Source organism: Neolamprologus multifasciatus, chromosome 22 (assembly GCF_963576455.1).
Source record: "Neolamprologus multifasciatus chromosome 22, fNeoMul1.2, whole genome shotgun sequence".
Lineage (NCBI taxonomy): Eukaryota > Metazoa > Chordata > Actinopteri > Cichliformes > Cichlidae > Neolamprologus > Neolamprologus multifasciatus.
The window spans coordinates 15,607,245-15,629,662 of NC_140459.1; the positions used below are offsets into that span (position 1 = coordinate 15,607,245).

The 22,418-nt window shown below is 39.2% G+C and overlaps 1 protein-coding gene across 6 annotated transcripts in view; it reads left to right on the forward strand.

The window, feature by feature from the left end:
- csmd3b (CUB and Sushi multiple domains 3b) overlaps positions 1–22,418 on the forward strand; it is a 382,687-nt gene that overhangs the window by 134,611 nt on the left and 225,658 nt on the right. For all 6 annotated transcript variants that reach the window (XM_085147502.1, XM_085147500.1, XM_085147498.1 and 3 more), the window contains exon 4: positions 19,613–19,810. In XM_085147502.1, coding sequence (XP_085003628.1) covers positions 19,613–19,810 — 198 coding nt within the window. The remainder of the gene's footprint in view (positions 1–19,612; positions 19,811–22,418) is intronic.

Here is a 22,418-nt window from a genome sequence, read left to right on the forward strand (position 1 = left end):
CACAGAGCTGATCTGCACAGCCTCTGAGCAGTCTAGATCTGATATCATCTAGGCCTGTTGCTTTTCTGGTCTCAATCTTATTTAGCTCCTTCCTCCCTGCATGAAATTTGAGTTAGAACATCATCTAATTGTTTCCCACATTATAATTCAGTAATCAAAAACATCTTTGAGTCACATTTACAAAATGTTTCATCTCCCGCATCAGTAATATCTTAGCATTTATAACTATTTACCATTCACAGCAGTAAGCCCAAGCCAATAACATTCAGTTAGCAGACTGATGAGTCTAATCAGACTGCCGGATGCACTACCACTGAAACCAGATCCTCAGAGGCAACCCCTTAAATATCAAATATGAATTTTTGATGATTGTCCAGCTTGTGGATAAAGTTCTAGTAAAACCTAAACACTGGAAAGTCACTTCAATTTTTTGTTAAAACCATTTGCATCCATGTTTAGAGGCGCCGGCTTATGGAGCATTCTACCATTTGTTCCTCTCGGTCTTTGATCCCTTATCAGCACTTGAATGATTGATTTTGACTCCAGCCTCTTTAACTTGAACATGATCTGAGTGTAGAAGTCAAATACAAGTGTGTGTGTTTGGTATGTGTTTGAGTGAGAGGGTGAATTAATAGTGTTTCTTCCAGAAATGTGATTAGTGTTCATGTTTTTTGGTGTGTGTGTGCACGCGTGCACGCACGCATGCATGCGTATGTGATTGAGGTTCTGGCTGTGGCTGCTCTGATCTTTATCAAAGAGACCTGAGGGGACTGACAATACCCACTCCTCTATCTATCATCCCTCCATCTGCCTGTCTCTTTGCCTTCTCATTTTTTGTCATTCAGTCTTTTGCTCTCTTCATTCATTTTATTTCAGTTCAGTTCAACTCAATTCATTGAATCCAGGTCAGGTAATAGCATCATGGAAAGGAGAAGGTGACCCTAGCAGTGGAGGTTGATTGAAGGCGTGACACCGTCACCTATGAATGTGTCAAAAGATGAATGCAGCTTGTAATGTAAAGCTCTTCGAGTGATTGGTAAAATATAAAGTCAGTGTATAATTTCCACCTTAGCAATATGTTAAACTTTTTAAACTGTATTTTAATTTACAGATACTTTACAAATACAAAAAAATCCCAGATGTAGTTTTTTTTATGAAGCAACAGGAGGGGAGCTTGGACTCCTTCTTCTGCACTTCCCTGGAGTGGTTTCCTGTGAACACCTGTGGGGCTTTTTTTTTGTTTTGTTTTTTTTGTCCTGATGCTGCCAAAGCAGCTCCAGACTAGAAGTAAAGGCTATAGACAGCACCTGTCACTGACTTCAATTCTAGCTAATCACAATATGAATAGTCACTACTCAACCATCCTTTTGCCTTTCTTTCATTTTCTTTATCTCTCTGTGTATGTTCTTATATTTTAGTGATTTTCTCCCACAGATCGTGCATGGTGTAACACATATATTTAACACACATTGCACACAAGTAAGCATGTGGGTGTGCCCGCATTTGTACACAACTGTGGCTCAGTTCATACATTTAAAATGAGAACCAATATATCAGCTCAGTCCCATGAAAAAAAATTACATTTCATAGTCATGTACTGAGGTACGCTGTATTTGTGTGTCTTTGTACATGTATGTGTATGTGTGAGTACAATGTATAGTGTAAGTGTCCTATATATTCCCATAGCAGCGAGTTGTTGTTCATACAAGGGGTGACAAAAGGAGTAAGATGAATGAGGACCATGCAACATGTAAGAGTACCAAAAGGCAGAGTGGAAGGAATGGAAAACTGAAATAATGAAACTGAAGAAAAGGGGGAAAAAACCTGGGAGAAAAAATGAGAGAAGAATAAAATGAGAAAAGCAAATATGTACCTTGAGATCGGAAAAAGCGAAATAGAGAGGCTATAGGGAAGGAAGAAGAGCTGAGTCTAACAATGTAATGTGCTCTATGCTTTCTAGGTGAACAGGAGAAATCAATGTTTTCTGTGTGTGTCTTTGTGATCACCATCTAGAGTGTACATTCAGCTCCTCACTGTTACAACTTCTGCAAGGTCATCTTCAGTAAAGTGGCATCAGCTGAGACAATCACACATACCCACTTACGTAAACGTACAGTGATGGCAGATGTGGAGACCAGATTGTGTGAAACAAAGTTTAATATATATATATATATATATATATATATATATATATATGTATGTGTGTGTGTGTGTGTGTGTGTGTGTGTGTGTGTGTGTATGGCCCCAACTGACCGAGTGCTCAGTGAATACCTCAGGCAGCAGAAACCCAAGAAAGAGGAGGGAGACGAGGAACCATCATGGAAGGAAAGGCCCCTGCACGGTATATACCACCGGCAGATAGCACAAGAACAAGCTCTGAGTACAAGATCCATAGAGGCTGGGGTTTATCACACCAGGCAAGACCCCACCCAGGTGCAGGCTGTGTAAAGATACCCCTGAGACAATCCAGCACATAACAGCAGGGTGCAAGATGCTAGCAGGCAGGGCATACATGGAATGCCATAACCAAATGGCCGGCATAGTATACAGAAACATCTGTGCCGAATATGGCCTGGAAGTTCCGAGGTCAAAATGGGAGATGCCCCCAAGGGTGGTGGAGAATGACCGAGCTAAGATCCTGTGGGACTTCCAGATACAGACGGACAAAATGGTGGTGGCTAACCAACCGGACATAGTGGTGGTAGACAAACATGAGAAGACGGCCGTAGTGATCAATGTAGCGGTCCGAAATGACAGCAACATCAGAAAGAAGGAACACGAGAAGCTGGAGAAATACCAAGGGCTCAGAGAAGAGCTCGAGAGGATGTGGAGGGTGAAGGTAATGGTGGTCCCCGTGGTAATCGGAGCACTAGGTGCGGTGACTCCCAAGCTAGGCGAGTGGCTCCAGCAGATCCCGGGAACAACATCGGAGATCTCTGTCCAGAAGAGCGCAGTCCTGGGAACAGCTAAGATACTGCGCAGGACCCTCAAGCTCCCAGGCCTCTGGTAGAGGACCCGAGCTTGAAGGATAAAGCGCCCGCAGGGGCGTGCTGGGTGTTGTGTGTGTATGTATATATATATATATATATATATATATATATATATATATATATATATATATATATATATATATATATGGCTTCTCTTTTATCCATGCCAATGACTACCTGTATTCCAAAGCAGTTGAGAAATTATTTTGTAACCAATGCCATCTGTATGTTTTGCAACAACAAGGTTGCAAAGGTTTTGATAGAGCTCACTGGTTTTATCATTAATATATAGATATTTTATATAAGAAGTGGTACTCGTCATATCATTGTTAAAATCAAGTGGTATTAGGTCATTATCTTGATTACTGCATGTAATTATGTAATGGTATAGTACAAAATAACTTTTAAATCTCTCAGTGTCAAGCCTTCACTGAATTTCCGCACAATGTATCAGTTTGATGTCTGGGTGATATAATTACATTAAATTGCTGCCAGACATCTCACTTTCCTGCTAGGAAGTATACTGTAGTTTCCTCTAATTATCAAAGCCCAGAAAGTGACAATTTAATGTGATACCTGGATAAAACTAACAAATTTTGTGATGTATTTATATTAAGAAGGTTCCAAGTGTTTTATTGCATAGAAAGGATAGATGTCTATCATCAAAGCTTGTCCACAAACGAGCCATTACTGTGACATCTGATTAATACTATTAAATAAAAGTCTTTCAGCACTTGAATTGGCAAGGAAGAGGTTTCTCACTAAAAGAAGTCCAGCAAATGATATATTGACCTCATATCTGAATTATATTAAACACCTTTATGATGAAAATATATGGAATAGCTGCCAAACCCCTCTGTGCTGGACAGGATAGAAATTACATCAAATGATATATTGATTTGATATTCAGGTCTGTCAGACAACCACTGGCCACCTGACTAAAATATATCCTGGTACAGAGTTAATATAGGTGTGCAGTTCTGTGTGTCTGTCTGTGTGTGAGTGCGTGTGTGGTTTGATAATAATATGGCCACCTGGCCAATGTCAGTCCATCATTCAGCTTTATATGAGCCAACCAATCAAACGGCCTCCCTTCAGGGTCTCCACCTCGGCCCATCCAATCAGCTCCTTCTGCCAAGGAAGAAGGAATGTCACCTGATTAGCATAACAGCAAAAATGAACAGGGTCATGCTGACAGAGCAGTTCTTAATGCCGTGAGTTAGACAGAACTCAGAGGCAGCATTTACACAAAACACATCCCTTAATGCTGTCAGCCAGTTAGGATTTTCACCAAATGTATAACTATCCCAAAAAATGTGATAAGGAACATCAGCAGACTGGTCTCTAACCTCTTTCAGTGGCCTCTCATCAGCAGATTTCATTATTTAAGGGCATTCCACTGGGTTTTTCACTCAATATTTAATCATCCAATTAATTGCTAACATGACTATCAGCCCTGTATTCTCCAGCCACTGTGCTCTGCTTTTTGTTCAGCAGATTTTGTTATTTAACTACTCCACTGCTTTTAATATCTCAACTACTGTTTCTTAATAAAGTGAACAGCAGTATTACAGTGGAAAGTATAGCAACACAGCACTCCTAGTTTAGTGTGAGAATATCTGCAGCATTGAGTTTTGGCTTTTTCCCCACTAAAACTGATGCCTGAGCATTTGATTAGGGAAGTCTTTTCAGGGAAAATGTTAACATTAGCAATATAATGGACCTTGTAATAAAGAACACAGGATTGCTGATCAAACCATTTCTACTTATTTGACTACTTGCTGTGAAGTATGGGCCAATTTAGTCAACAAACATTCCTGCTAAAAGCTTTCAAGATAAAATGACGGGTTAAAAATAGTCGTCAGTATAAGAGAAACTCTTAAAGGTCTTAAAGGTCTTGATCTCATTTCAAATTGATTTCTCTATCAGTACTGTCAGTATTGAGGTTAATACAAATAGATACACTCACTTTCAATTCAATTTCATTTATACAGAACCAAACACAACAACAGCCACCTCAAGGTGCTTTATGTTGTAAGGTAGACCCTGCAATAATGCATACAGGGGAAAACCCAACAATCATATGACCCCTTATGAGCAAGCACTTTGGCGACAGTGGGAAGGAAAAACTCCCTTTTAACAGGAAGAAACCTCCAGCAGAACCAGGCTCAGGGAGGGACAGTCATCTGCTGTGACTCACCTGCTGCTTTATTAGGTATATCTGTTCAACTGCTTGTTAAAACAAATTGCTGGTTAACGCTAATCAGCCAATCACATGGCAGCCACCCAGTGTATTTAGGCAATGGGGAGAAAAAGTGATTTAAGTGATTTTGAATGTGGTATAGCCGCTCGTAGTACAGGGGCTATACCAGTGTACTGCACCTACTAGATTCTGCAGGTGGTGGTCTAATAGTGTGGAGGATATTTTCTTAGCACACTTTGGGCCCTTTAGTACCAAATTAGAATTGTTTAGCAGCCTACCTGAGTATTGGTGCTGTATGCCAAGTTTCTCATGGCTGTTTCCTGCAAGATAATGCACGATGTAACAAGCCTGAGATGTGCAGCTGACAGATCTGCAGTTACAGTTCTGTGTGGTGCCGTCATATCAATATGGACGAACATCACTGAGGAATGTTTCCAACACCTTTTTGAATCCATGCCATGAAAGATTAAGGTAGCTCTGAAAGGAAAAAGGTGTCCAATTTCATACCGGTAGGTGTATGTAATAAACCAGTCATTTAGTGTACATCTATATATTTATGTTTTTAACTCAATAAAATAAGTACTTCACTGAGAAACAAAGTTTCTGTCATAGCAGATAGTATCTGTAATAATTTAGGTTCTGTTTTATGATGAAAATAACTTTTATTCCTTGATTGATTCCTTGGTGATATTGCACACCAGAGACAAATTGTGCCCACACAAACATGAATATGTTTCCATCATGTACTGGCAGGGAAAATATTTAAGTTACACAAGGACCACTTGTTGGGTTGTGTTTGGTGTTAGACGATACTACACAATTGTTAAAAAGACTAGTGACAGAGGAGAGTATTATGGCGAGAAGAGAGATGAAAGGAGAGGAGATTAAAAGGGACAACACTGATACAGGTTGAAAGAACTTTAATGTTGAGGTGTTGTGAAGTGCACTTCAAAATAAAAGCTGGCACCAAACTACACATTCTGATATCACTTCATCGGTAATAGTTTTAAAAGCCAATATGAGTGCTTCCATTGGAAAATTCTGGATCAGGACTTACGTCTGGTGTGTAAACCATTCAGTGAAAACTGCATTAGTAGCTTGTCATATAAAAATATGGCTTGTAGTCCTTGAATCCATGTTTTTGTGGAGCCTTAGGCAAACATTTTTTTTTTCTGCAGGGTAGAACCTGTTGATTTCCCCAGAAGCAGTCATTAACAATAATAGTTTAAATTCAATAACAAGCCAGCTGTGTGCATTGTGGTACCATCGATTTGGTAATAATATGGCTTTTTGTTTGCTCGTTTTCTGGAAATGTGTATTTATGACATTCTTTAAGCTTTTATTGTAACTGCAGAAGAAAGGTGAAAAACTACTTAACATCAAAAGATCACCTTGAAGGGATATACGACGTATGTAGTGTTATTAATGCGTGTGTGTCTGTGGGTGGGCTTTGTAGTTCAACTTTTTGGAAGTTACCATTCCACTGAATGTCTGTTAGCATCTGAAATTATTACATCATATATCGTATATTGCCATTAGTTCAAATTCTCCACCAACCAGTAAGTTTACTGTGGATTTATCAACCCATATTATGTTGTGTGTATTGTATTGCTGAGCCCACATCATTTTCCAATTGTCTACTTGAAAACAAATATATATATATATATATATATATATATATATATATATATATATATATATAAATGGAGGAAGTCTGTTTAGTTTGAGGCACCAGACCTAATTAAATACTAAAAAATTAAATCTTTTTACAATGTTAACAACAGGGAGCTAACAACTCAAAGCAACTTTTCAGTGAGACTGCATCATTTGGTAGATACACAGTTAAGGTGAGATTTGTTTACATTTGTGTGTGGGTACATGTGTCCTAGTATCTGTCAGTCACTTCCAGGGTATCTTAAGATGTTAAATTCAATATGTTATACTTTAGTAACCACATCTACTAGATATCACACAAAAAATAGTTAGCTAGCCTGTCTCAACTGAGGAGAAACGCACATACAGATTTGATCAGCACAGGAATGATCATTTCTCACTCTCTTTCTCACGCACATACACATACAAATTGGTAATATTTGCCTCTGCAGGCAACAGTTTGTGTTTGCTATACCATTTAACAGCATTACCCCTGCATACCTCTAATTTGCTGTCTTCTCGCATATTGCTTTTTTGTTTGTGGACAAGTGAAAGGTTTGTCTGACAGAATTAAATATATACTGTCTCAGTGACAAGTGACAACATGCTTAGTGACCCCTGGAGACAGCAAACTTCACTGCATCGCATTTTCATCTAGTAGCACAGCCATCAGAAATATCGTTAACTGGATTATTTCTGAGGATCTTAAATTTAAATCAGATTTCAGAGCAAGAATACCAGTTGATAAACCCAGTGGCAAAAAGTCATTTACTGTATAGCATGAAGTAGTGCTTACACTGTTAAATCTAAGGCTCTGTCTCAGCTTCAGCCTGTGAAGCTGTATAAAGAGTAGAGGTAGAAGGTCTTGAAGAGGACAGTTTAATATAAAAACAAGCTTATATTGTGGAAATGTGACAGTGGATGTTACTTGGGGCATGAAGGTGTCAGTGTACTAGGCAAGTTTGTTTGAAATGGCAAATTGAACTGACTGTCTGCTATCTTTATCCCATCAGGGAAGCCACCAGTCCTGTACAGTTCATCAAATACTATCCTCGTCTCTTTTCTTGCGTGTTTTTTTTTTTTAATATCAACAAAATGTATTTATATGTATGTATGGCACATAAAAGGGTTTAGTACATAAAATAATACTGAAAGATGCATATTGGGATTTGCAAAGAAAGAGAAAGCAGTAGTAGTGTCATAAATGCCATAGAGACAAAGGTTGCTGTGGTATTGATTAGTACAAAAAGGCCTTCTGAGATGATCCGCTCTATGTAGTTCCTCCCAATGTTGGCTTTGCATCTATTTTGTTTCTGAAAATCTTCTCTCTCACGCTATCTCTTGTTTTCCTTAATAGATATTGATTTTGTTTTGGGTACATGCTGCAATTTCTTTCTTTGCTTACGTTTTGTGCCAATTTGCTTCTTCTGTTCAGATAACAGCTTCTGTTTCTTTACTCTCGCTCTTTTCTCTCTGTCACAGTGTTTGAAGTAAACCTATCCTTCCAGATGACACCAGTGCAAGTGCAAATCTCTGTGCGCAAGTGCAGACGCACATGTCTGCGTATGCATGGTGTCACTGTGCAGTGCAAGTTTAGCAGAGTGACAGTGATGTCAGACACATAATGATTTCCTATTGGCTGGCAGCCCCCGAGGCCTAACGACCCGTTATTGATCTGACCAATTAGCATTCACACCTTTAATTAATACTGAAGCCTGATGTTTGCACACAAGCAAACTCTCTCTCTCTCTCTCTCTCTCTCACACACACACACACACACACACACAGAGAGATACAGACTTTTAATTAATAGTAAGAAGAGGGGTGGCTGTGAGAAGAGATAAGAGAGGAAGAAAGGGACAGAGGTAGAAGTGAAAGATGAATGTGTGAAACAGAGAAGAAAACTACAGGAAGTGGAAAGCTGAGTGGAAAGTACTCTTACTAAAATCAGTGCAGGACTCTGACATAAGAGCTAAGGCTAAGACGGAGCTGGTTTACTGGTTTTTAGTAATACACACAAGCTTTTCTTCATGCACTGAGAAAATTGTTATTACTTTTGCTTCTCTGTGTTTACTCTTTTGTGTGCTACTTGATGCAGTTCAGTCTGTGTAACATATTTCTTTTAACTGCAGTGAAGTAAATAATCACTGTGCTGGACACAAAGATTATCCACCAGCTATACTTCTCAGCAAAAAGCATATCAAAGAATTCCCCATAACACACAGTGTGTTCCTTTAGCAATGTATCACCATCATCTACAGTAAGTCACTTCAATAAAAGAAAACGTGTCCGTTTCTTGTGTTGCCTGTATCACTGGACGGTTTACTATTTTGTTTGATCAAGTCTGCTCAAGCGTATTTGTTCCAGTCAGAGTCAGCCCTTTCAGGTCAGATCAAATGATAGCTGACACTGCAGAGTACTGCTTTAGTAAAAGAAAAAAGAAAAAAAAGAAGCAAACGCAAACAAACTAGAACTTGATTATGTTCATTTCCGATGCCCACAGCCTGTTAAAATAGGATAAATGTTGAGGTAACAGGTGTGTGTGTGGCATGTTTTGTTTTTCTTTATATGTATGTGTGTCAGTCTAATGAAGTTCTGTTGGCAGGATGTCTTTAGGGAGATATCTAATGGTTTATTGAACCAAACCTCAGAGAAACATTGATCACAGCATCAAGGAGTTACACCCACATGGACCCAAAATACACACACCAATCCTTGTATATGCACGTGCGGTGACATGCACGCAAGAGGCCCACACACAGACACTCACACTAGAGTGCACGCGAACGACCACACACACACACACACACACACACACCGGTGAAGTGGGGGTAAAGAGGTTATAATTGACATCCCCATGTTTCTTTGTGAGCAGTCAGACTGCTGTCATTATCTGCTCATTCAATTACATACAGGGAAATTGCAAGGCTGGAAAAAAACCTAAGCACATCTTTTCAACTAACATTTTTAGATGGATACTCCATCCACAAAAATGAGGTAATTGTGTTGGACAGGGTTATTGTCTACCCTCAAAATGAATAACTTGTTTTACCCTGCCACATTAAATTGCATCCTCCCTTGGATGGGTCTAATTCTGGCATATGGAAATTTGTAGTCAGCTGCAATATATTTCAAAGGAAAACCAGGCTACTCACTCTGCTTATTATGAATGCGGGTTCTTCTTAGTAATGTTGATTAAATATTATGTCCAATAATTGCATCTACAGCGGCCCCTTTAGTGATATATATGTGATATTTACCGAGCAGTATCGTAAAAAGTAGCCGAAGAAGGAGGCATTAATTTAAGCCTAACTACTGGAGAACCCAAAGTTTTCACACCGCCATCCACTCCAGTAATATATCTTCATTACTGTGATATTTTAATTGCCAAATAAGCAGGTTATGGTCAATTCTGTATCAGAATAGCATTTATGCAGGCCAGTATATGCAACATTTATGGTCAGACAGTATACACTGACACTGGCTCCTGGAAGCTACTTCATGATCTCAATGAACACAGATAATTATTGTTCAGCCTGAACATCAAGGCACCACTATTACAACCCTCACAGCAGCTTTTACCTTTAGGGAGAGTGGGCTGTGTGCTCGATTGTTTGTGTTCTGGGGTGTAATAAACCCAGAGAGACATTAGTGGTCTGTTGCTCTGAGTCCATAATGTCTGATCTACACTAGAAGTTACAATCATTAGCAACACAGTTGTGTGTATTAACTGATCTTCACAGCTGCCAGATGAGCTAAAGCTTTGAACAACTGTTAGTTTATCTGAGAGCTCTCCATTCTTCCCGCTTTAACTCTGCCTCACAGTCTGTCTGTCTCCCTCTGACATGCGCGCACACACACACACGCATGTTCTGCTACCACTTTGCCCCACGATAAATGTTTTCAGAAGTAATCAAACTTGGGCTATTTTACACATTTGTTGTGAAGTGCACTCACACAACCCAAAAGTAAATTTAAAATGAAAAGAAAATCTTAGCTTTTTAAAAAGATCTTACTATTATCTATTAAAGTAATATTTGCGATAGCAGCAGGCCTAGTACATTTATGAAGTCATTATTTGTAGGACGCTTTCAATTGAAAGATGACTATCCTGAATCCTAAGCCCTATATTTCGTCAATTCAGTTCGTAGAGCCATTCATTTTCTTCACTGCTTAAGCCGTTAGTGTTATGTATTAGATAAGAATTATGTAATGTGATGGGGTTTGAGTACTAGCTGAAATTATTAAAGCGGATAGCCTTGGATTGTATATTTTAGACCATTATTAGGCTGTACAAATAGGATCAAAAAAAGGTTACATTAAAAACATATAGAAATGAAAAGAGGTAGCATGTGCATCCCCACGCAGCATGCATTTTGCACTCTTGTCATCTGTTCTATACAATTTGTGAAATGAAGCTTAGTGTTGACAGCGCTGGTGCAAGAAAGCCCTTAGCACAAATTGTGTGTGTGTTTGTGTGTGTTTTTCCTTATACTGTACACTCAAATTACACAATGTATGTCAGTAAAGCTTTTCAACTTGAATCTTCAAGATCTGACGTGTAACTTAAGTGCTGTCTTCCTTGTTTTAGCGTTGTAACTCATAGTTTGGAAGACCATTGTGGCCATCTCATCACCCAGTTAAAACCAAGCAGTTCATCTTTTAACACACATGACCTGCCTTAAAGCTTGCTAGTGCCCTAGTCTTCTCTATTATATGCAACAGTGACATTACAGAAGACAGTTAAATAATATGTTAACACATATTTTTTCTTATTCTTATTCTTACTCTGACATAATATCAACCATGTTAGTTACTAACAATATTAGAACAACTAATTAACCTGTGTATTGTGTCTGTTTTAATTGTTAAAGTACAATGAAAGAGTATGTAGGGCATCTACTGAAATGTAGCCTTTTTTTATTTCATGCTTGGCTTATATACCTGCCCTCTGTTTCATTAAGTGCATCTGTTCAACTGTTCTATAAAGCAAACAGCTAATCAGTCAACCATATGGCAGCAGCTTAGTGCTTTTAGGCATGTGGGCTCCGTGACATCACCTGCTGAAGTTCAAAACAAACATACTTGGGGAAGAGAGGTGATTCAAGTGAATTTTGAATTGTTGTTGGTGACAGGCAGCTTGGTCTTCAGGAGCTGTTGATCTACAGGGATTTTTCATCGCTAGGATTTATAGAGAATGGTCTGAGAAATATTCAATAAGCAGTGCTTACTCAGTAAGTGTAAGGAAAAAAATGAAATAAAAATGTCTATTTGATGCCAAGGGTCAGAGGAGAATGGCCAGTCTGCTTGGAGCTGATAGGAAGGCCAGAATAACTCATCCATTTGTTAGCGCCAAGGTGGGCAGAAGTGTAGCTATGAATACACAGCACATCAGTTTCAATTAAATTCAATTTTGTTTGATTTATACAGCGCAAGTAATAGTCGCCTCAAGGTGCCTTATATTGTAAGGTAAGGATCCTACAATAATACAGAAGAAAAGAACCAGATGACCCCCTAGGAGCAAGCACTTGGGAACAGTGGGAAGGAAAAACTCTCTTAACATAAAAAAGAAACCTCCAGCAGAACAAGGCTCAGAGTAGATCCAGTAGAGCACTTTTGGGATACAATGGAACAGGACATATGCATCATGAATGTGCAGCTGACAAATCTGGAGCAGGTTTGTGCTACCCTGTCATGTATGGACGAAAATCAAGGTGTCATCATCTTGTTGAATTTAAGCCATGAAGAATTAGAAAGGTTCTGAAGGCAAAAGCCGGGACTACCTAACAAAATGGCTGATTCGCAGATACAATGGAGATATAAACCAAATTTGCTCTCTATTTACTCTCTCTATTTTATAAGTATTTGCATGCCAGGCTAGCGTTTGATATCAGTGCACATTCAAACTGCCAAAATGCCAGTTCTGGCTCAGAAAACTCTATGTCGGGTACTGAACTGCTCATGTTAGAGAGAAACCACAAATGCTGGTCTCTGGTGTAAAGTCTAATGGGCTACCCATACAAAACATTAAAGAAAATCTTTCTAGGTCTTTCTCAGTTGTATTTTCAATTTTGCTGGATTGCTTTCCAAACATGGCTCTGTCTTAGTCCCTTAGGAGGCAATTAAGCTACCAATGTACTTTTGCAACATGATTAGAATAGACAAATAGCGCCAACATCATCAGGTTGTCAGTTTCACCAAATGCAGAGCTGCGGAGTACTTATGACACTTTCAATATTAAGTGGTCATGTAATCACAACTCAAGTGGATGATTGCTGCAGGACAGGGACGTCATAAAAGACAGCAGCCCCTGAGGCTTTATCTCTTATAATCGATAAAGGTGAAAATGGCCATTACCTTTACACAAACACTGCAGAGCTAGACTCCAGTTCCTATTACTGAGAGGTTTAAAACATATATACATATATATAATTCTGATTTCTTTTATTAAATTACCAAAATATAAGCGAATATGTGACTAAAAGTAAACAATAATGATAATAAATAAAAATAATAATAATAATCTGCCATAGACTTGCTGGTCAATTTAAATGGCTGTATCTATAGATGGCATCTCTTACCACCACACATACTTAAAATGTATGTTTTTATTAAGGTCTAGGTCATCATCAACCCCAAACCCCAAGCCTATTTATTTTGACACAGTCAGATTGCTTTCTTTGTCACCTTATTGCCAAGACTGTGGAGAACAGTTTTAACACCTAGAGTTAAACAAAGATAAAAATTACATATTTTTATGACATAATTTAGGATTAGGGTTATCACCAATGATGAGTTGGACCTGAGAGGGTTCAGACAATCTAGTCTCACAGGTTGTCATTTTGACCAGGAAGTGAATGAATGTGAAAATGAATGGCTCGTTTTGTTGCTAGCGGTTCGCCACCGAGAGTCAGTTTGAGGCTGAAAAGGGAATTTGTCTGGAAAAGATCTTAGTCCTACCCCTGCTGTTCCTCATTCTGGACTGTGGCTGGTAATAGGTGAAGGAGGCCAGAACTGCTGGTACTTGTTGTTCCATTTCCATTATCATATATCATGTCAACTCTCTTCTCTTCGCCATCACAAACGTTATATAGAAGTGTGTGTGGTGCGGCGTGGAGGTGAGGGGGTTACCTTAACTACTCTTTTAAAGCAGTGCCCAGCTGTGAACTTCACTTTAGCTCCTTTTGTTTATCACACGCTGTAAGATTTTATTACAAGGAGCTACACAGCAGTTCCAATGTTCTTCTTTAACTGCTGATTCCTGTCTCTCTCTCTCACACACACACACACACACACACACACACACACACATATACACTGTATAGAAATAAATGTAGTTGATACCTACAATACGTCACATAAACAGAAAAGCTTTCTTCTTGGTGTATAACCACATCAAGGAGAAAACTTTTACCATTCATCCCATCACTCTTTGTATTTGCTCAGCTTCTGCTCAGCACAATTCTTTTAACTGCTTTTTTTCATTCTTTTAATGCGTTTATACAGAAAGGTGTCACATTTTTCAAATGGTGGATATCTCATCTTGGCATTAATCTTTTCATATTAAAAAGCACAAAGCCATGTAGAATAATTTCACATTATCCCATTCGTGATTGTTAAGCTGTCATAGTTAGAATTTCAGAAAATAACTCGAATCCTAGTATGACAGTTACTTGACAGCTCTGCAGCAACTTTCTAACAATACAGGGATTGTTTGGGGGGAAAGTTCCACTGTCAATATTATAAATATATGGATGTATTATGTTTGAACAAAATGGGCAAAAACACGTCTGACATTTTTCAACCACAACATTGGAGTATTTCCAAAACTACCACATAACCATTTAAAGTTTTTGTTTGTACAATCAAGGACACATTAACAATTTCGATCACATACCTGCTTGCGACTCTGATGCATGCTACCACAAGCAGCATTTTGTTTTAGAATCAAGATTATAATCTTTTAATTAATCCAGATAGATGTACATGGAGTGCTGTCAAAAGTCTTGAGCAACCCGTCATTTCTATATAAAGTGCAGCAATTTATGAAAACATAGTGTGTACACAGCCTGATCTCTGTTAAGCAAGGTTTCTTGCAATCTGTTTGAGCAACCTTTAGGAATAGTTCTCCAGGCTTCTTGGAGAACATACAAAGCTCTAAAAGGATGTTTTGGATGTTGGCTGCCTCTTGTTCCATTCTCTGTCAACATGATCCTGCTCTGCTTCAGTAACGTTGAGGTCCAAGCTCTGTCGAGGTCAGTCCATTGAGAGTTTTCCATTGTGCGCTTTTTTAAAATTTGTGTCCAGGTACACTTTTATTGCATTGGCACTGTGTTTGGGATAAATGTTGAAAAATGAAGCTGTTGCCAATTAGATGCTTTTCAGATAGTATTACATGGTATTAAAATCTAACCGTATGTTTCTGTGTTCATAATTCCATAATTTTGACAAGATCCCCAACACCATTTGCTGAAGTTCAGCACCAAACCTTGACAGAGCCTCCGCTGTGTTTTACAGATGACTGTATCACTGATGTACCTCTCTACTTGTCTCCTCTGTACATACTGACAATGATTATGTGGATAAATTATACAAAAACGAGGGATGACTCATGATCTTTGCATGCTATTGTAGATTTTAAAATAATCTAAAATTGAATGGATAACAAGTGTAGTATAATATGACACAATTTTTTATTTTTTTTATTTTATTTTCAAATCCCCATCCTTAGGTAGCAAGGGCAGTTTTACAGAAGTGTTATCTTGAAATCTTTTTTCCCCCAACTGGTTTACATTTAATCTGAAATGACATTTAACTCCAGCAATTCTAAACCCGTCTCATTTATTTGGTAATGGCAACCTATTGCTGCAGACAGGAAACTGCCAATCACATTTTGACAAGCTGTATCAGAATGCTAATGTCCGCCTCACGTGCACGTTGCAGAAAATTTGACATGAAGAAAAGGATGTATTCATAACGTCACCTTGTGCAAAATAAAGGTTTGGAAAATAAATGTGCAAAACATTCACGCTGATCTTTAAAAGTAGTAACAACATGTATATTCTGGGCCTGTTATATAAAACTATTTTCTTATGGTTTTTTTATTTATTTATGATGACTTAATAGTGCCTCTGCTTTGATTAGAGAAATAGATTAAACAGATAAAATATGTTTGTTGTGTAAAATGGCAATATGATTGCACTGTCAGGAGAGGCACAGTGTATCATACAGTATGGTTTATGATGTACAACTAAGGCTGTAAAGTGGTGCTAACTTATTAGACAAAAAGTGTTTTATGATACAAGTCCTTCACAAGTCTATAAAAAGAGTTGGTCACAGTGATAAATGAATCAAGCTGACAGGCAACTGACTCGGAAGTTGACAGGCGGTAAATCTAAGTGCCCCAGAAGAGACACCTGATTGTTACAGAACTCTCTAAAAACAAAATCTTTTTGTGTTATACATTTTAAAAAGTAACTTCAAAATCACTTTTTTGGTTTATTTTTTATTTTTTGCCCTTTAATCTATGTATATGATTTCTTACCGCATATTCTATGTTTTGTATTCAAGCATTTTACCTTCTACTGTACTCTGTTCAGGTCTGAAACTCAGTTCATCTTGTAAAAAAATTACTGCTGACTGAGGTGTAAAACCTCTGAACTCCATGAATCATCCCCCCGTCTCTGTGCCTCTGTTTTCCTGTCCCGCTCTCTGTCCCCCTCGCCCACTTCACTGTCCTTCACTCCCCCTCGCCAGTCTTCCAGTCTGCAGTGCCATTTGTCTCACTAAAAAGTCTAAAAGCATGGCAGCATTCTCTCGTGCTTTTTACCCTCTGCTCAGTTCTTTCCTCCCCACCTCTTCCCCTCTTTCTTGTGCTCTCTGTACTTGGACTCGGCTGTAATTGCTTATCTAGGGAGAAATAAAAGCTAGGTAAATGGTTACATGTGTGAGAATGTGTATGTGTGGTAGAAAGAGAGAAACTGTATAGTCCTTTACATGCAGGCCTTTGAATGTGTGTGTGTGTGTGTGTGTGTGTGTGTGTGTGTGTGTGTGTGTGTGTGTGTGTGTGTGTGTGTGTGTGTGTGTGTGTGTGTGTGGGGGTGTGTGTGTGTGTGTGCGTGTGTGCGTGTGACAAATGCAGATAGTTCTACAGATGGCCCATAAAAGCAGCAGCTTGTAATGAAGCAACTGAGACTGAAATCATGGTTATGGTAAACTGGGGAGAGCCTGAGATAGCGAAAGAGAGGCAGAGATAGATAAAGAGAGAGAAATGAGAGGAAGAAGAAGTGTGGGTATGAGAGAATAAATAAGAGAGGGCAGGCAGCAATAAACCACGGTGAAGAGCGTGGCATAGCTGCTGGCTACTGAATAAACTAGTGTAATGAAAGTGTGTGATGTTCACAATAAACTAGGTAGGAAAGAATGAAAGGAGGAACAGGGAGATGGACATAAGGGTTGATATATTAGTATGGAAAAACAAGGGAGAAATAGAAAGGAGGGAGGTGTTGTCAAAGGTTTTTTGTTGAGGATAAGGTAGTAAGGGAAGAGAAGGGGGGAATCGGTGGATGGAGGTGCAGAGGAGAGGGGTAAAAACACCAGAAGTGGGAATGAAAGCCTAGCAAGGCAGCAGAAACAGATGGAGTAAAGAAGCTGGACAGAAAATAGTAATAGTGAAAATGAAAAAGGGGGAAACAGTGCAAAAAGATAGATAAATGGAAAAAGTGATGGAAATACCAGTCAAGCTCCAAGTGGCTAAAATGGGAAACTGTTGGTTAGCGTGTGCCTTGGATTGCACTCTGGACCACCAATGTTAATGTTTGTGTGTGTGTTTGGATGAGAGTAAATGTGTGCCTGATAGGATGCTCAACAACAACAAACATCCTGGGGCCATGCTGACTGGTAAAATCGATAGGCCAACGGGTCGCAACACTAGGCCAACCTGACATCCAATCACAGTACAGCACAGGGGTTCGCCACAGTGATGGATGACCATGGTTGTGTGTGTGTGTGCATGTGCGCTAATGTCCAAGTGTGTCTCGTCAGTGTGTGTTTCCCGGTCACTTTGTGTGTGGAGATAAGGAGAATGGCAATTAGAGGTGTGTGTGTCAGGGAGCTGGCAGGCAGACTTAATGACATATACACATGCATATACGCATTTAAGAGATATGATAATAACAAAAAGAAAGCTGACAGATTTATTTTAAAGGAAAATGAAAAGACAGGTTGATTGTGGCCACATGAAAATTCCAAATATAAATGTCCACATAATCACCCGCACTGTGGCTAAAGGGGAAGGAATGGGATGTAATTGAAAAGGTATGACAGTAAAGTCATTTTATAAATGAATCTATCAGCCGGCCAATTCAAGAGTCATATCATCCATTCATTTACTGACATTAAATCTTCTCTACCTGCTTTGTGAATAGTAATTACAAATTATTGCAGTTAGTATGACAGAGAGCTCCCTGCAGCTATACTAGAGCTTTTTACAAACTTATTCTGGATATTTTTGCAGTTCGAGGAGTAAAGTGAAAGATTTCCAGAGTTTCTCATGACATTTAAAGAATATGTGTTGCTATACTCTTCCTCACCACCGCTGTTGATTTCTGTTTTTCTAATCTTTTCTCTCTTCCTTTAACATTTTCCTTTCTTACCTCTTTTGCTCTCCGTGTCTTAGTAGTTTCATAGTTCTATCTATCATGGTGGGCATCCTGCTCCTTTCCCTCTCTGCCCCACCACCCTCACCAATCCACAGTTCCCTCTCGCCCCTATCTGTCTAGTTCCTGCTCCCCCTCCCTAACCCCGCATCTGTCTGAACTGTTTCATAGTTGTATCAATCAAGTTCAAACAATAAGACCAGAGTTGCTCCCTGTGCGCCCATCTACTTCCTGTTTTATGGCTTGTAATACCCCTTCTCCCCCTGTCTCACTCTCTCACTCCCTCTCGCGCTTGTTTGTGTGTCTGTGTTGGCGGATGTTTATAAGCCTACAATTGTGCATACGTCTTTGGCACAGAACTGCAAATTAATCTAGCGGGAAGAGGGGGGATTGAAAAGAAACTTTAGCATTTCCGCCCTTTCTCCGAGGCTGAATTTTCTCTTCTTTGATTGCAAAGGCAATCCAACTGCCCATTTACAGCCATCACGCTCGGCAGTATGTATTTGTGAAGACCAGTAGGCTCCCAGCTATGTCTGCGCTTGGAGCAATACTCTGGAATAGGTTGTAATGGAGGTATTTAAACTGCATCACCACAATGCAAGTGTCTTGCTTTTCTGACCCCAGAACTGTTATTAATGACAGACGATGGGACCGGGCTGTAACACCATGTCTACACAGAAGACACAGTGTGAGCTGCACATTAGCAGAGCAGCAGCAGCTCTGATTCAGTCACAGTATTGAGCTGTGGGTCACCTGTGTTTTGAAAGCCCTCAGAGCACAACACAAAATAAAATAAGCATTGGTGAGACCGTGTGTGTGTGTAATATATGGGAGCGCAGACTAGAAGCAGAAAAAAACTGTTTGGATTATGGGGGTAAGCATAACTAAAAGGTTCACCCGGATTGATTGAAATTGATCGCCTGTTTAGTTAGATGTGTGTGTGATCTGACAGACTGAATTACATGCATCACTATAAAAAAGGGGCTGAGCATATTATCTGAGTGATGGCTGAGATAGAAAAATGTATATTTTAATATTTTAATCAAATGAATCCCAAAACAAAAATGATAAAAGCCTTCATCTTTCTCTTTTTCTGTCATCTTTTGCAGAACTGCACAGTTCATCTTGTGGAAACCCTGGTGTCCCACCCAAAGCGGTGTTAAGTGGTGGAGGAAGATTTGCAGTGGGAGACAGTGTGCGGTACAGCTGTGTCCCTGGTTATGTCTTAGATGGTCATGCGACACTCACATGCATCACCAATGCCGGAAATGCCGCCGTCTGGGACTTTCCCGCTCCCATTTGTCGAGGTACGGACTCCACGTGTTTTTGTGTCGTGCGTGTGCAGGCGCGTGTTTATGTGTGTGCATGACTAGATGTGAAGAGTTTTTGTCCAATTTGAAAATAAATTCAAAATCGACCTCTATTTTCAAGATCTTTACTACTATACATGTGTCAAATGAAAAGGGAAAAAAATGCTGAAAATGTTCAAAAAGACTCAAACAATCTTCAAGATATCAGAAATGTTGACCTCTATGTGGAATTTTATGGGGGAAAAAAACTCTTCATATATTTATGTGTACTGTGTTTAAGTGTCCCTGAGAGAAACAGGAAGACAGACAGACTGCATGTGGGCAGAACAAGGCTTGTATGCATGCATGTGTGCAGGCACAGAGTGACACAGGCAAGGGTGTGTAAAGTGTGCATATAGTGCGTGCGTGTGTGTGTGTGCGTGTCAGATATGTGTGTGGAACAGAAGCAAAAGTTTACTGAAGTAGAAGTTTTTAAAATGTTTTAATTATTGCTGTATGCCACACTGCAGCATTTATGTGAATTTATAGCAGACATGCACAGTTTGCTTTAAACATAAAAAATTAAGGGAACAACTGGAAAAATTTGAGTTTGGAGTTTAGGTGTGATTTTGAATGCAATCCTCTTAGGGTTGATGACTTTGGTAGACTCAAAAAATGACACAATGCATGTCCAAAAAAGATTTTGAATATTTCCTTTAAGGTCCAATTTATAATTAAACATCTCAGATTGTTTTAAACTTGATCAAATTATATAGGGAGGTAATAATATCTATGTTAACCTTCCAGGGATTCCAGGAAGAGCATGTTTGGCTACATCTGGCACACTAACATGATCCAGGTTTTTATGTTACTCAGTGGAACCCCCCCCCCCCCTTTATTAAAAAAGTTTTACACATGTAATTTGATATAACAGGCCCAATACAGCAAGTACCAACCGATACAAAGACATATATCAAGACAGATTAGGCCATTAGAATTCGGATGATAACAATATAACAGAAAAGAGAAAAAGAAAAAGAAAAGGGAAAAAGGAAGAAAAACAAAAACCAACAACCCACACACAGAAAACAACAAAAAACAAAAAAACAAAACCAACCCCCCCTCCAAAACCAGAACAAAAGGGAACCCCATGATACAAGTGTTTTCAATGAGTTCAAGTAAATGATAAAAGGCTGCCACATCTGTGAGAACTTATTAACATTTCCTCTGAGTCTGAATTTTATTTTCTCCATTTTTAAAAAGAACATAGCATCTTCCAGCCAACGTGATCGGGCTGGAGGGTAAGGAGCTTTCCAAGACAGCAAAATTCGACGTCGTGCCAGCAGTGAAGTGAAAGCGGTAATATCCAGTTGCTTACGACTAAGGTTTAGGGTGGCATCTTCAGAAACACCAAAAATGGCAACTAGTGGGCATGGTTTGAGAGTAACGCTCAAAACACGAGAGAGCACTTCAAAGTAAAAAGTCCAGTATAATTGAAGTGACGGGCAGGCAAAAAACATATAAGTTAAATCACAGGGGGAGGTGTTGCATCTGTTGCAGAGGTCAGGAATGCCGGGGTATATTTTAGATAGCCTAAATCTTGAGAAGTGTAATCTGTATACAGTCTTAAACTGAATAAGCGAGAGTCTTGCACATGAGGCTGAGGAATGAATTTTGTCAATTACTTTGTCCCAGTAACCTTCAACAAACTGAAGACCCAGTTCCTGTTCCTAACTCGAAGCAATTTTCTTGGTTGAGTAATTGTTTGATGCCATAATTAAAGTATATATTTGTGATATTAAAGCCTTACTGTGAGGCTTCAACTGGAATAAGTCTTCCCACCAAGACTTGAGAGGCTGACTTGAAAACTCTGGCAAGATAGAAGATGCACAGTGTCTTATTTGAAAGTAGCGGAACAAATGATATGAGGGCAAATCATACAAAGGACAAGTCCTCAAAGGATGACTTAAAGTCCGCTAGCAATGCAGCTCTATGCTACTCAAGCATTAAGCTAATCTCGGTTGCAGTTACAGGTGCCGCAGGTGTCGAGGTTTCTCGGTCTCGGTCTTGTTTGCCCTTTGACTTTGACATTCTTTGGATCTTCAGTAATTGACAAAGGCAAAAGACATCCAAAACTGGGAATCAAAATCTCAAAGAAGTAGGTTTGTTAGGTAAATGCTGAGCCGTGTAGCGGAGCGGACCTAAAACACGTCTACCCAGTAAACGCCATTACCGGAAGTTCCCATGTTACTCAGTGTTCTTTGTCCCTTCTTAAAATCTACAGTGGAAACTGTTGCTGTAAATTGTGTAGAATCTGCAGATCCCTAGCTGCTGACAGCTCATTATTTTACTTTGCCAATCAATGTTGTTGAGTCCCAATGGCTCTTGTTGTCCCTTATTTATAAAACTTTGTGTTGAAAGTTCATGGAAAAGGCAACATAGACACACTTTTCTTGGCAGTTTGAGGAACTAAGGCAATAGTATATCTGAGGTACAATTGACAGTTCAAAGATGTTTCCATATATGTGCAGCCTTAGGGGACCTGAATCAAAAGCACTCTGTTTGTGTCATTTATTGCTGGAGTTATCTACTGAGTTCATGTTTGCCGTGGGTCCTAATTAAAAAT